At 38.3% G+C, this 16,539-nt stretch overlaps 2 protein-coding genes across 7 annotated transcripts in view; both read right to left on the bottom strand.

Annotated features, from left to right (window-relative positions):
• Positions 1–16,539, bottom strand: part of LOC142339991 (serine/arginine-rich splicing factor 7-like) — a 447,863-nt gene that overhangs the window by 214,817 nt on the left and 216,507 nt on the right. The window lies entirely within an intron of this gene.
• The window catches only part of LOC142339372 (peripheral plasma membrane protein CASK-like), a 178,691-nt gene that overhangs the window by 51,073 nt on the left and 111,079 nt on the right, over positions 1–16,539 (bottom strand). For 3 of the 5 annotated variants that reach the window (XM_075389378.1, XM_075389379.1, XM_075389381.1), the window contains one exon: positions 6,377–6,586. In XM_075389378.1, the coding sequence (XP_075245493.1) occupies positions 6,377–6,586 (210 nt within the window). Of the gene's footprint in view, positions 1–6,376; positions 6,587–12,283; positions 14,847–16,539 lie in introns of those variants that run through there. The other 2 variants (XM_075389376.1, XM_075389377.1) reach the window with 2 other exon arrangements.

The raw sequence follows: 16,539 nt of genomic DNA, 5'->3' as shown, positions 1-16,539 counted from the left end.
CATTGTCTCAAGAATACTATTCAGTATTTCTATTTCAAGCCATAGTTTCACTGGCTCATAAAGATCGACAAACATAGAACACGATCATAATTTTCAGAAGACTTGACATAAAATTAAATTTTATCAAAAATTTGCCTAAACTCGTGCTATTAAAATTTTGATTAAAAAAAGAACTTCTAGAACAAAAAGAACCTCTAGCAACTACGCAGGAAGTTATCAAAAACAGGAGGAAGTTTCTGAGCCCACTGGTGCCTGAAAAACCAAAAATTTTCAAAAAAAACTTGAAAAAATCGCAAGTATTTTAAAACTGCTAAAATTCGTGACACTAAAAATTGAAAACCATAGAAGTAGACAGTAACTTTCTAGCAAACCCTATAGGACGTTCCCTGAACACTGCGGAAAGAAAAACTAAATTTTCACAAACTAAAAGAATCGCTTAAATTTATATTAAAGTTTTGAAAACCATTCCAAGACCAATAAAAAATTTTTAGTGGACTATTATCAAACCCTAGAATTGGAGCCAGAAAATTTTCAAAAAAATGAAAAAAAAGTAAAAAATAATATAAATTTGCCTGTTTATGTTTGGAGCACCAGAACATATAAAATTAAAAAGCTATAAAAAGTAATTATGTCTTGTAGAAGGAAGACCTTTATCAACTTTTACAAACCTCATTTTCAAACTGGTCCACAAAAAATCGAAAAACGGCAAAAAAACGCAAAAAATTCAAAATTCAAATTCGTCAGACGAAAAATCGTTCAGGCGAAAAACCGCATAAAAAAGACCAACAGGACTAATATAATTGCCACAAACTTCTTTCGGGAGCAATCAAAAAAGTGCTTCTTCAAAATTCTTCGAGTAGTAAAAAAACAACGCAACAAGATTTTTCTAAAATTATTGACTAGAATTTCCGAATTGATGAACACCTTTTCATTTTGCAGACTTACGTGGCTTGGGGTAAGCGAATCTGTGGTCAACATGTATGAGGGAGTTCTTGTAACCATTCCATTACCACTAGAAACTATGCAGTCATCTATTATCAAATCCCAAAGGAGGTCACTAGACACCTAGGAGTGATAAAACTCCTAGGAGTGATAAAATTTTTAAAAAGCTTGAAAAAATGTGAAAATTAGTACAAATTTGCGTGTTTTTGTTTAGATTACCAAAACATATAGCTCTTTAAAAGGTCATAAAAAGTATTTATGTCGTGCAAAAGATCTTTATCAACTTTAAACAGCCTCAATTTTAGACAGGTCCAACAAAAAAAATCGAAAAATGACGGAAAACACAAAAAATTGCAATATTTTGAGCTCAAAAACTCCTAAAAAGACTTTTTGACCTTGAATTACGTTCTTCCCAGTATTTTCACCACTCTAAGCGCTCGAAACACTACCAAACACGGCTGAGGGCCTTTAATGAAAATTGATGCCCGCTGAGCTTTACTTGTTTATCCCGTTTTGAAAGCTCAAAGTCATGAAAAAAAGTGAAAACCTCTTTCATCTTTAACATCTTACAAAAAAGACAGAGCACCAATACAACCCAATTCTTGAATTGTAAAAAATAGTAGCGCTAAAATAGCCGGTTCAGAAGCAGATGCGGCTTTTAATGAAAACACTGCATGGAGCGCTTAACAATAGCAACAACAAAAACAGGCCACAAAAAATGTTGCCAAATGTTGTCAAAGACAAAAAAAATCATTGCCATGAACTGACCTTCTTCAATGGACTCAAGTAGAGAGACATACCTTGTTAGAGTGATGAGGAGTCATTAATCAGGTTAGGCGAGAATAAAAACGATTACAAAACTGGCAAAATTTTCTGAAAACAAGTTGTGTCAAAATCATGAAAACTGTTAGGATATAAAAAGAACTTCTAAAACAAAAAATATCAAAGCCTGTAGATTGTCAGAAAATAGCCGCTGTTGATGCAAATCGGGATTGAAACAGAAAAAAGAAGAGAGAAATTAACGAAACTTTTACCTAAGTGTCAAAGTGTTCTAATTCGGTGTGCAGTTTCAGTTAGATTCTAAAACTATACCTTATTCCGCTTCTAACTTAAATCTATTAAGCTGAATGTCAGCTAGCAATCGATTTGACCTTTGATAACTTGAGGTAAAATTCCTTCAGAAATTAAAATTCCTTCCAAACAGTGAGTGAGTTAAGTCAGAACTAGCAGGCCCGCAAACGCATCACAAGAAAAATCTTTAACGGAATAGGTTTATAGGATTTCTCTTTCGTGCCAACTCCGGCTCAAACCCGTATGCCCCTCGTTTACTAGGCATAGGTTTTAACGCCCTACGCTACCGACGCGTATTTTTTCGTCTATTACCCTATATTGCAGAAGCTTTCTGTTAAACGACATTTTTGGCTTTGCTGAGTTGCATGTTTAAGGAGCGCTAAAACTTGTGCAGATAACAATGTTTTACATGGTGGCATGGCGCGTTTTAAAACGCCTATATTACGTTAGTCTGCATAAGAAAAGAACCTTAAAACATGCGTTGATTAGGCGCTTAAACATGGTGACATAGCACTAGAATCATAAAAAATAGAAAAAGAATAAGAGAAAGATTAAAGGAAAATAAAAAAGAAGGGAAGAAGAGGGAAACACAGTAGTGAATGAAAAACAACATTCACCATTTTTGAGCAAAAAAAACAAGCCGTTTTCGGCACCGACTTGGGCTCGAACCCGCACCCCTCGATTACGCTAACGATGCGTCTTGCATTTGTCTATCCCTATTTCTGAATCATCAAATTTTCGGTCAATGGCTATAATGGCTCACCTGCTTTGGCAAGCTTAATAAGCGCAAAACATGTGCAGATTAGGAGCAAATATATGACAAAAGAGGAATTTGAAAGAAAGGAAAGAAAAAACGAAAGGAAACCAACTTCTCAAATTTGTGATCCAGGAAATTATGCGTCTTTTTCCGCCTTTAGTTAGAACTCCTACCCCTCGAACTCCTGCCCCTCAATTGAAAGTCATTGGTCTTATCCTCTCCGCTAATAACGTCTTACCTGCGCGCATTGACTTTTCTAATGAACAAATTTTTGATTATTGGCTATTTGGCTCGCTTGTTCTTGCTATGCGACACGCGTTATGCCTGCAAAAAATTAGGATCTTAAATATGGGATTATAGCGCGTCTCAGAAGTCATAGGTCTAATCCATTGGGCTACCGACGCCTGTTGCTTTTGCCTATTGAACTCACTACATGCACCAATTTTTGGTCACTGGCTTTTTTTGTCTCGCTTGTTGTTGCCAAGCTGAATTCTTAATGAGCACTAAAACACGTGCAGATCAGGAGCTTAGGCGTGGTGGTGTAGGCTTCATGTTTAAGTATCGTTAAAACATGCAAAGATCGGAGCGCTGTTAACCACTGCGCTCCAGTGCGACTTGCATTCAATATAATAGATTCAAGCGTCAAATTCGTTATTTATGTAAAACGTGATGAAAAGGTTAAGGCGATTTAAAAGGTGCGCCAAAATAATAGCCGTTGAGATAATGTTAATCAAAAAACATTTCGTTAGACAACTAAGGTAATTGTAGGTAACGAGAGCCAGTGATAGACCAATTAAAAGTACAAAAGCTGGCGAACTTCGAAATACTAATTAAAAAACAAATAATGTCACAGTCGTTAAAATCATTAAAAAAATCTATTATGCCATATAGGAGAGCCAATTTCAGACTAAAAGAATTACAAAAACAGATTAAAAATCGCTTACAATTCATGATAACAAATAGACAAAGTTTTAAAAACCACTAGTTGCCTTTGCGATGTTCAAACTCTAGCAAAAATGCATTGTTAGCGCATAGCCGGTAGATTGACGGAATAGCTGCAAAGTCAACCAGCGTGCCAGAAACAGACACAGAACTAAGTTGAAAAAGTAATCGACGCCGCTCAAAAAACTGAAGATTCAGCGATAAATTAAAAAAGCTTGTTAAATTCAATCCGCACACTCCTTTTTATTAGGGAACTTTAAAACACAAGCCAGTTCCTTTGACTTTAAACTCAAATTACACTTAAGCTTTAAAGTGCAAAAGTCATTTTATTGAGTGAGGTAAGTCACGTATGATCTAAATCTAATCACGCAAATGAGCTAAAATCGTTGGCTAAAGGGAGCGAAAAATGACGTCACAAGCTCAAATGCCGTTGGTGAGAGGAAGAATTCATTCAGAAAATGTGAGTTTGCAAGCTTTGTTGTGTGAACATGTGTAAAACGAAAAAAGAGCGTCAGACGACGAAACAAACAAAACCAAGAGCACCGCAATATAGCTGCACTCAGCATACAGCTTAGCTATAAACACATACATCACCTTTTAAAAGTATTCATACAGAAAATGACGAGAAAACAACGAAAACAAGTTAAATTACCGCACGTCAAAAAAGACTGCTCTCGAAAACCGAAAATCTTTTTGAACACCAATTTCTTAATTCAATTGAAAGCAGTTTGAAAACCTTGACGCCATAAAACTACTGTTTTCTGTCCTCTCTGCTCCCACATGGTTAAAATCACTGCTCCAATGTACCTTCTTATTGGCAAGAGAAGGTCGGAAAAATTTGAACAGATTAAAAAAAAAGAAGACAGCGCACCAATGCAAATAAAATTATTGCTGACGGCAGCCATAAATTATTGCTGACACACCATTTTCTCAATCTACGACGAAGTCCCACTTAAATGCACGAGGCAAAACCACTTGCCCCCCTTTCCGGGTTGTTAATAATCCTCATTCGATAACCACAAAAACCCAAGCACAACCTCACGCGCTCCTCGCTACTGTGAGGGATTACGCAAAAATGTCACTCGAAAAATTAAACATAACCGACTAATGTCGGGCGAATTGCTCTCAAAGAACGGCGAGCGGTTGGCTTCGTCAGTAGCTAGCCACGGTTTAGTGAGGTTAGCTTTAGCTTAATTGAAAGGGGAGGTGAGCACAGCCGCGGCTGCAGCAGGGGTTAATGGGGGGGGGGGGACAGTGGGCGGGTTTTTTGGCTGCAACGTGCCCTTACGGCAAGAATAATGTGCAGGAGTGGGGGGGGGAAGTGAGTGGTGGCGTGTTGTGGGGGAGGGGGGTCAACCTCTAAGGACAGAGCCCTTCACACCATAAATATAAGTCTCCAAATCAGTTTCTGTGAATCGCATACTTGGAGATTAGTGAGCTGAAAGGCTCTAAGAGCGCTTAATGTCCACTGGGCGCAACCTCTTGGTCTCGTTTTTGAGTACGAAAAGTCAAATGGGTGAGACGAAAAATCAGTCAAGCGAAAATAGCATAAAAGACCGATAGGACTAATATAATTGCTACAAACTGCGTTAATTAAGAGCAATTAAAAACGGTCAAGCAAAAAAGTTGCATAAAAAGACTCACCACAATATACAGCGAGCAAGATTATTATGGTTAGACGATCACGCTCAAATAAATTAACTCCCGTGAATGTAGCAACAATGTCTACAAAAATGTGGAGACAAAATTGGAAATATTTATTTAAGAAAAGCAACAGATAGAACTTGTATGGAATTCATTCTCTTCTGACTTTAGGAAACCAGAAAAGTGTTAACGAGCTTAGAAACTGATAAGTGTTACTTAAGGGATGAGTTGGAAAAAAAATTGAAAATAAGCACAAATTTTAAATTATGACCAAACCCAAAAAAAATTGAGGATTCTTCAGACCTAAGATGGATTTCAATTGACCGACTTTGAGATTCTCATGAATTTGTCAGAAACACCAAATCTGATTTAATAATTGCAAAACAATGTGTATTTTGGCATATTAAGCTAAAACGAAATCTAGATTTTCAGCAACGTACATAAGTTAATATCTAAAGTGAAACATCAATAGGTTTTGCTGAAGAGCTCCAAAAAATTAGTTTTCAAAGACGCTTGTGATGTTCGATAAGAGTTTGAATTAAGTCAGCTTTTAGTGAAGAAAGACAGACAACCAGGAAAATTATAACACCACTGACCATAACACCTATCGCCAAATAGCGTTAAAACGAAGCAGGACAAGAACTGAATTGAAACTCAAATTTAGCTCCAAAAAACAAACAAGAATATTTTTTATGTTAGAATCTATAATTCAAATCGAATAATTTGACAGCAGAAATAATCTCGTTTCGGTTATTTCTCTGGCATAATCAATATCCTAACCTCTTTTTGGCTATCTAAAATAGGCCGAAAAAGAAAACACTACAAACAGTTCTGCGGCACTAAAACCAATTAAAGTCGACCGAATTCCTCTCCAACGACAAATGAGGGGTTAATTGTTCTTTAATACAGCCGGGAGTGGGTCACTAAGGGGCCTAAAGAGAAGATACTATAACTTATTATCGACCACTACTAACTACGATTTTAAATTAAAAGTCACCTCATACGAAAAAATTTACTTACAATAAAGTTGTAGTTGAGTAAAAGGAGATCTCTCAGCTGTTTAGACTCGTGGGGTGTGAAAGAGGTGGCAGTGTTCAACTGATGTTCCAGTATAGCAGCCACTTCACTGCCCAGGCGACTAGCACCCACTTCCCCTCTGTCTGTTGCTACTATGGACATACATTCTTTCCCACAACTGCCCGCCAACTCCACTGAGATCTTGTCGTAAAGCTGCAGCAACACAACCCGAGTGAAAAATTAAATATGACTCAAACTCATTTGATGCTCACCGATAACTTCAAACAGAAACATACTAAAGCGTATTTATATAAATTTGCAGTCTGAAACGATGCAGGGTAGATTGTGATATATTTTCACTAATAGTGGTGTAGGCGCCACTAAGTGACTAATCTTAAAAAATTTTGTTTACATTTCAACATTTGAAAAACATCTCACCTTTGACACTGGACTCGCAAAGAGTATTGCATATCAGGCGCTACTCAAAACTAAGCCTTCATTTTCAGGTATCTAATAATATTTCGGCAAAATTGATTTCCAATAAGCACTAATAAGTTCCAGTAGGAGTTGAAACAATTTAGGTTTCAACAAGCTATGTGCGCAAAAAATTACAACCCTGCAGTGAAATTTCTTCCCACAAGGCGACCCTACAATGAACGCTGAAACAGAGCAGCTCGAATGCTTTGTTAAATTTGATCAACTTGCAACTTCATTTTGTTCATCCGCTGCAAACCCCCAGAGGGCTTTTGTATCAGGCAACACCAAAATTTGTGTCTAAAATTTTATCCGAAAAAGTACGTATAGAGTAAAATTGCATAAGTTATATTAAACATACTCGGCGCAATTTTGAAATGATCGTTGGAATTACTAAATTGCCACAAATTAGCGACCACGTCTGAGTTTTGCTACAAAAAATTATGGAATCAAATCAATGGTGTTTGGTCAAAAAAGAATTAACACAACCGATTACAATCGAAAGCTCTCAATCGACAGGCTGATGGGGAAGGGGCCAAGCGTGTATGTGCGATTGGAGTTTGGGGGAAAAATTTCCAATCACAGCATGCATTTCTGCCACCTCCAGCTGGCTGCCAATTGATGGGTATAATTTGAATGGAATCCATCTTCAAAATTTTAATAAGAGCAGTTTTTATCAGGTAAAACCTGAATTTTGCAACATTCAAAACTCGTCAAAAAATAAATATACATGACTACAATAATTGCTTCGTTCGAGGGTAATTAAACCTAACCAATTAACGTCAGGTGAATTGCTCTTAAACGACCGCCGAGCGGTTGGCTTCGGTAGTATGCAGGAGGAACTCGGTTGGAGGAGGGAGGATTGGGAGGGTTGGAGACAAGAGGGGGTCCAAACAGCCTGATAGAGGAGAATGGATTGAGGATGTTAGTGGTGGGAGTTGGTAATTGCGTAGTGAGGTGTAACTTCGTCATTCTTTCAAGATAAAGAACCCCCCCATCACACCGTGAAATGACTCCTCAAAACAGTTTTGATTGAAATGCGTTGTTAAGAGAATGTAGGGGCGGAAGGCACTAAGAGAACGTGATGCCCTCCGAGATTTACCTACTGATCACGTTTTTCAGGACGAAAAGTCAAAAGAGCCAGATGAAAAATCGGCCGAGCAAAAAATTGCATAAAAAACCACAGTACTAATATAATTGCTACAAACTTCGTTTAAGAGCAATTAAACATAAACGGACAAATGTCGGAAGAATTGCTCTTGAACGACAGGCGAGGCAATTCGATTCATGGTCTTTAGTATAGATCAATTTTTCGTTATGGGTACAAAAACCTCGACCCCACCGGGATTCCAACCACTGACCTCTCGATCCATGGCCACTCCCACTAACCACTGCGCTACGAGTCACTAAAGTTTCCTATGCACCAACCGATTTTATATAACCGATTTCAAAGCGTGAAGAAGTACTTGAGAAGTCAAAGAATGTTCTAGAAGAAAAGCGCAAAATTGTCAAGCGAAAAATTTGCATAAAAAAAGACACACACGTTTACAATAATTGCTATGAACTGCGTTCAAGAGCAATTAAACAATCACATATCGTAAGACGAATCGCTCTTAAACGACCGGCGGAGAGGGATGATCAAATCGGTCAAACAGAAACTTTGTTCCAGAATAATGAGAAAACGTTACTGTTTACGTAGAGAATGCCGTACGATTACATTAAATCAGGCTGATACAAAAAAAATCAAACATTTTTAGTAGTACACACTCGCAGCTAGCAGGCGCAATTGAGCTGAGTAATGTGCATATGGGCTTACAGGCACAGGGGAGGGGGAGACGCATATTTACTAAAACCACAATTTACACAACATAACCAACTAACGTCGGGCGAATTGATCTCAAACGACCGGCGAGAGGTTCGCTTCGTCAGTAGCAAGACACAGTTTAGTGAGGCTAGCTTTAGCTTGATTCGACTCTGCAAATTTTAGTTTTCTAGCCTTGTTAGTAAATATATAAAAACTGATATTGCAAAATTTAAAAGAGCTTCCAGATTTCGCAGTGAAAATGTTCAAAAATATTTTTTGTCTCTGGATTTTGGTCAAGTAACCCATTTGCAAGACTTGAAAAGCTTCGTTGGCCAGCAATGATCGTTAAACTCAGAAAAGGAAAAAAACATTCAAAAACTTTGAAAACATTCACAAATTTTAACAAAATCCTGCTAAAATTAAAGATATTAAAATCTTCAAAACCATTCCATTCTCTCAATACACAATCCAGTATCCATATTTCAAGCTTTAAAATCTTTCACTGGCTCATAAAGATCCATAAACTTAGAACATGATAATAATTTCCTAAAATTTGAAAATTAAATTTTATCAAAAAATTGCTAAAGCTCGAGTCATTAAAATATTGATAACCATTCCATTAACTCCAGAAACTATGCGACAGCTTATCATCAAACCTTGGAGGAGGTCCCTAGGACCCTGGTGCCGGAAAAAATGATGAAAAATTCAAGACGATTGAAAAAACTTGATAAAATGCAAATATTTCTTAAAAATCAAAAAATTGCTAAAATTTGTCGTATTAAAAAATTGAATGCTATTCCATGGCAAATAAAACTTTTTCAGTATCTTAATATCAAACTCCTAAGGACGTTTTCTGGCCCATGCGTCTGGAAAGACGTGGATAATTAAAAATAAATGTTAAAAAAATTCAGAAAATTTGCCTGTTTTGTCAAAAAAAAAAAATGCTAAAACTCGTGATGTTAAAATGTTGAAACCATTCCACTACCACTAGAAACTATGCAGTGAGCTGTTAAAAAACCTTGAGAAGGTTCCATGACACCTAGGGCTGAAAGAACTCAAAAAATGACAAAATTTTCAAAAAGCTTGAAAAAAATTGTGAAAATTAGCATAAAATTGATCGGTTGATCGTCAGTAGCCACCGGGGGGGGGGGGGGGGTTTGCACCGTTGGATGGTGACGGAGGGGGAGGGGGTGGGCAAAAGTAGGGTCTGGGGCAACAGTGCGGTGGGGGGGGGGTTGGGGCAATAGTGGGGGGGGGGGGTTACCAGTGGGGGTGTCTTGGAGACCTCACAGCCCCTGGCTGTGAGGTCTCCAAGACAAAATTAAAAAATATTTTTAAAAACATAAAATTAAAAAACATAAAATTAAAAAAATATTTTTAAAGACATAAAATTAAAGACATAAAGGTCTCCAAGACATAAAATTAAAAAATATTTTTAAAAACATAAAATTCAAAAACATAAAATTAAAAAATATTTTGAAAAAATTGCTCATATTTGTGATATTAAAAACTTGAAAAACATTCCATTACATCTATAAACTATGCAGTAACATATTATAAAGACTCAGAGGAGGTTCCGTGGCTCTTGAGGCTAGACAAACATAAAAAAATGACAAAAAAATTCAAAAAAATGCTAAAACTTGTGATACTAAAAAACTTGAAAATTAATCAACGAACAGAAAAAATTTTCCAGTAGCTTATTATCAAACCCAAACGGACGTTTTCTGATCAAAACCTTTTTTGGAACAATGACTATAAATGTCAAAAAATTGAAAAAAAATGGAAAAATATGTAAAAAAAAATTACTTAAATTCGTGCTGTTAAAATCATGCAAGACATTCCATTACATCTTGGACTTATTCAGTAACCTATTTTCAAACCCTAGAGGAGGCTGAAAAACCTAAAAAAACGACAAAAATTTTCAAAAAAGCCAAGTTTATCAGAAAACTGCTAAAATTTGTGACATTGAAAAGTTGAAAAACTATTCCATGGCCAAAAAAATTTGTCAGTAACTTATTCTTAAACCCTTTATGAGGTGTTATGGCTCCTGGGTCTGGAAAGATCTCAATAAGAAAACATAAATGTCAAAAAAAACTTGAAAAAAAAAATGCTAAAATTCGTGAAGTTTAAATGTTGAAATCATTCCATTACCATGAAGGAGTGGGTAGCAGGAAGGGGTGGGCAAAAGTGGGGTGGGGTGTAACAGCGCAGAGGGTAGGGCAATAGTGGGGGGCAACAGTGTAGGGGGTCTCCAACCTCTAAGAACCGCCCTTCACACCATAAGTATAAGTCTCCAAAACAATTTGAGCTTAAACAGAGCTGAAAGGCTCTAAGAGCACTTAATGCACGGTGAGCGCTACCTGTTTATCCCGTTTTTGAGGACGAAGAGTCAAAAGCGTCAGACGAAAAATTCGTCAAGCAAAAAATTGCATTAAAAATAGACCGACAGGACTAATATAATTGCTTCAAACTTCGTTTGAGAGCAATTAAACACTAAAATTAGAAAAAAATCTAATAAGGTAACCGACTACGGTTGGTGGAATAGCTCTCAAAAACAGGCGGCACCATAGCCTAAGAGGGGGTATAGTGCTACAAAGGGTCTTATAAATATGACAGAAGAGCTTATAATGGATCCCTACTAAGATTTAAAATCAAACCCATTTTGGCGCATTTGTGATTTGACTTTTGGCAGAATGAGAGCAATTCACATCACGGATATATTAAGAAGCCAGGCATGATAAAACTCAAAGGTTAAAACGAAAAGGTCAAAACGCCAGGTCAAACAAAAAATTCGCTTAAGCAAAAAAAATTGCATTAACAACGACCAAACGGACTAATATAATTTCTACAAATATTAATTGAGAGAACTTTTAAAAATTATAGGCACATAAACCGACTAATGTCGGACCAATTGTTCTCGAACGACAGGTGGGCAATATAATTCAGGGGTTGTAGCCTAGATAAATTATTCTTTATAAGTGCAAAAAACCCCGAACAGGGTGGGATTCGAACCAGGACGGAGACCTCGGAGTTCCCGACAGAAGGATTAACCACTCGGCTATTATGCATTTGTCAGTTCCCATCTAACAATCGTTTTCATTGTAGCAACAAACTTTACTTCGGAATGAGGGCAATTGAAATCACTCAAATATAAAAACACAAACGTGATAAGCGAGACCACTTGAGACCTCTAAAACAAAAACGCAAAAACGGTCAAGCAAAAATTTTGCCTAAAAAGACACACACGTTTACAATTGCTTCAGACTTTGTCCGAGAGTAATTAAAAACAGAATCTCTACTGTAAACTTAAACCGACTTTATATTAGCAACAAGCTTTACTTCGGAATGAGAGCAATAGAGATCACTCAAAAATGAAGAACGAAAGCGTGAAAAAGTCACTTGAGAAGTTAAAGAATGTTCTAGAATAAAAACGCAAAATGATCATGCGAAAAAGTTGCATAAAAAAGACCAACACTCTTCCATAATCATTCAGAAATTGACTGACGTGAATATAAAACTATCTTTCAGATCATCAACCAAAACCAATTTGGATGCCAATTTTGAATTTTGCTTTCGTTTCAAAACAGATAGCAAACTAAGGACAAATGTTGAGAGCATTGCCATTTCCTTACCCACTGGGGCAACCTGTTCAACAAAGTGAGTGTTGCCTCGTCTGTAGAAGAGGGCAGAGAGTAAGCCGAGGTGGAATGTAGAACTTGAGAGGAGGAAGAGCGCGAACTAGAGGTGGCTACGGTGGCTATATTTGAGGTAGAATAGAACTCGTGTTCTTCTTCAAAGGGTGTAAACACGCTACTATTCTTTCCATATCCTCGCGATGAAAGTGATGACGAAATTGGTCCCTCCTCGGCCACGGTTTGACAATAAGGGTATGAGGCCGCATCTATAATTGACGATCCAGCAGGAATCACGGACAGGGCAGGTTCAAACTGGACGTGAGTAGTTCTACTGCTGCTTGGGGTTCCTCTTTCAGCTGGATTAGTGTAGTAATTGGTGGAAACCACTCGTAACGCCAACTTCTGCTGTGATTGAGGACCCTCAGATGATGACCAATTCCAACTGTCTTTTTGACACGTGGACATAGCACCATCTCCCATGTTTGTCCGAGTATAGCTCTTGCGAGACATGCCAGAGGAGTTGGGAGCACCTCCGACGTCTGAGGCGCTCTCATCAAAAGATTTTGACTGATATGCTGATGAGAATGTCGGTGCGTTGTAACTAGCAGATGGCGAGATATTTCGTCTCCTTGCAAGTGAGTCGACTCTCTCTGGTTTCCGTGGAGGCTGTCTGCTGCTGAGCACAGATTGAGATCGCATAGGCCAAGGATCTTCAAACTGAACAGGTGTCGCTCTCTTCGAAATCCGCTCCAATTGGGCATTCGAGAAAATCAATTTGGCTTTTGACGTCTCTCGCTCTGCCCTTCGTGTTAAATCCGTTCTCTCCAAGATAACCCCGGTAGCGAAGGAAGTAGTAGTATTAGTCTTTTCAGGACTCTCAGTGCTCTCATCAGTTGGAGAAATAACGACTGGAGGCGATATGGAGGATATTGGCGAAGAGATACTGGAGGACTCTTGCAGCTGCGTGTCTGAAGACTGCTGTTGTTGCACCAAGTAAGCAGACGTAACTACTCCCATTGCATCACACACAACAGGCGATGTTTGTTGAGTCTGTTCACTCGGTAGCCGAACTGGCTTGAAGTAAGTATTACTGTTCTGGACAGCTGCAGGTGCTGTACTCACTGTGCTCCCTGCAGTAGATTGATTGCTACTTTTCTGTCCACCAGATGAGGAATGATGACGTGGCATAGTGCTTGCCCTGGCATAGGGTTGCGGACTACTGCTACTTCCGTGGTGGTCCCCAACTGCAATTGTCAATTGAGTGCAAAGTTCCCTCGCAAACTCCTCGTCGACGTTTGGCATGGTCATTGAGGTAACAGGAGCAGGTGGAACCGTCTTAGATATCGTTGAGTATATATGCTGATTTTCATTTGAATAGTCGTGAGTCGCAAGAAAGATACGTTGGTCTGGAGTTTCGCACACAATAGAGGGATAATTAGGCATACCTCGAATCATAGACAGGTCGTTGATTTCAGAATACGTTTGGTTATCGGGATGACTACCTGATGATACTCTGGAATAAGGGGTAGGCGAAGATAGACTGGTGTCCGTGTTACTGTTATAGGTATTGGACGTCGTGATCACAGAATCTGGCGCGGCAACTCCAGTTGTCCTTTTGGTGAGGGGGTGATGGTCTTCATTGGTTCCACTGCTACTGACTAAACTGCACTCGCTGTGCATGTCGGCGGAATCCTCCATAGCCGAAGTTGCAACGTGTTCACAGCTCATCACAACAGAACCGAAGTAAAGTAACACAATAGACCAACCAACCACAAACAACCAACTCTAATCATAACTGCAATGTGTTGTAAGAGAGTGACGTCAAATAAACAAGAGGGTGGTAACACTGTATGAAAAACCCAATCTAACAATAACGTCGATATTTTATTCGCTTAATCTGCAAATGCTAGTAAAGCAAGGCCATAAATAATCAAAGGAAAGAGAAATAGGCTTCATCTTTACACAGCCTTGCATGGTTGATATTTTTGAATGACCTCTGTATATTATTTTGATAATTTTAACAGAGATAACTTGATTAGCATGCTTGGTTACGTGAATCAGTTTGTACTTGGTAGTGTTTTAGCGTAGTAGCAGCAGTAGTAGTGACTATTTCTGTCTTTCTTTCAGAGCCTTTTAATGGCCCTTGAAAGAATGTGGGTAGTAAAGAAGGCAGAGAGACCAAGAGCGCCTTCAAAACGCATCAAATGACTCCAATTTCATGGGATACGCTACCATAAAGCAGACATCATAAAAACAACCAAACACACGCGGACGCAGCACAGCACATACGCATTCAAATACACCTTACGTCACAACCGGCGCCATCACCAAGTTCATATCGAATGGCTATATATCAACTGAAAGTTGAATACAATTTGCATCAAAGCTCAATTTCCACACACATCGTTGAGGAAAGTATAGATAAAATGGACAAAACTGCCGAAATACAATTGAGCTGTAAAATTATCCATAAACATTCAGCAAAGATGGTTTAGCAAAGAACAAAAATATGAGACAAACGGTCAGCTCAATTTTCACACGATTCAAAAGTAACTTTTAACAAGCGGCTGTTCCAACCACTAAAGTTAAACAAACCGGCATCAAATCCTTTTTAAAACGCTAATACCAAAAGTAAATTCCATTTGAGTTAAACTAACAGCAGCCTTCAATTGGAAACGGTCACTCACGTTCTATTCCAAACAAGACAACTGTGGAATCAAAAGATTAATAGTTGATGAGCTAATTTACTTGAGCAGTAGAAACCAAAAGTGATGGACAACAACAACCACAACCAGATAGGAAGACAGCAGTTAAGAATCTGGAGAAAGTTGAATTATTCCTTTTCTCACATGTGACAAAAACACACTTACACATAAACGGCAAACATGTGAAATACTTGCAACACAATTGCAGCCTCTAGCTATATGTGAAGCAAGTGTAAGTAAAGTTAAGAGAGAATAAAGCAGCTAGTCCATAATTGTAATACTAGGAGGAACCAATGCGGAAAAACAAGAGAGAATTCAATGAGGGAAAGGAATAACAACTTGTGCCAAAAATTTCCTCCGCTTTCAAAATGAAGTCAAGTGAAAGACAAAACAACAAGCAATGCCTTTATGCAAACCAAGTCATGGCTGCAGGCAGCTAGACAAGCAAAACATGACACAACTTCCAAACTTTTTCTATTGCCTCAAAATCCAATTGATACAATTGCGTGATCCCACTCTTGGAACTCTTCCACACTGCGACCCACTTTCCAGTACCTCAGATTCGAAGGGTACGACAAGTTACCTGCTGCAATAACAATTAAAACTAATATGCCAGATTCGACACGAATAATCCAAATTTCGACATTGCAAGCAAATTGACCACCTTAAAAACACACTTTTCTCAATACCAATTTAAACAACAGTTGTTCAAATTTAGAAGTCAACAGAAAATTGCGTGTTTTAGCACCTAAATTAAAGAACGAGTACAATTCTATCCCAATCAAAAGATGGGAGTTCGAATCGATTGCAGTCTGCCTCAGTCTCCAATTTAAAGTAAAAAATTGCACTAATTTCAGTGAAATGACTATTTGAATTTTAGTACTGAACTGCCGCAAATTGAGTTTAGCTGCTTAAAATTGCAAATGAGAAAAATTTAGATCACGCAAAACGAAAGTCAAGGGCTCAAAAGTTACTCGAAAAGTCAATACAGTCAAGCAAACATTTTGCATTAAAAACAGCCGGTAAAATACCGGAAACGATTCAAAGAATCGTTCAATAGAAGCTCTTAACTAACCCTAAATATTTCAGAAAAATCAAAACAGAAAAGCCAAAAGTAGGGCTTAGGTATAGGAGGTGGGGCGCAGTAAGTAGTTGAGGGGAAAAGGTTGTTGGGGGGGGGGGGGGGGGAGGGTAGGTCGATGGTGGCGTGGAGGCAGGCGTAGATAGATAGGTGTTCAGGGATTAGGTGTGGGGTTAGGTAGGTGTAGGGAGTTGGTGTGGGGTGGGGGCTGTCTTGTGGGGGTAGGGGTAAGGCAGAACAGGTAGAGGGGTCGTTTTTTTTTGGGGGGGGGGGGTCAGTCAGGGGTTTAGGTAGGTGGTTGTTTTGTAGTTTCGATAGGTAGGTGAGACTTATGTGGGACATCTTCATGATTCCGTAATACACTGCATTACAAATTCAGCTGCCGAGAAGTCAACGTTCAAAAAAAAAAGGTTTGACATGAAAGAACTCGAGAATCAAGTGAAGAACAAACTTGCCTCAGCTAAAAA

Source organism: Convolutriloba macropyga, chromosome 5 (genome assembly GCF_964194025.1).
Source record: "Convolutriloba macropyga chromosome 5, txConMacr16.3, whole genome shotgun sequence".
NCBI lineage: Eukaryota > Metazoa > Xenacoelomorpha > Acoela > Convolutidae > Convolutriloba > Convolutriloba macropyga.
This window is presented reverse-complemented; position numbering and strand designations above follow the sequence as displayed.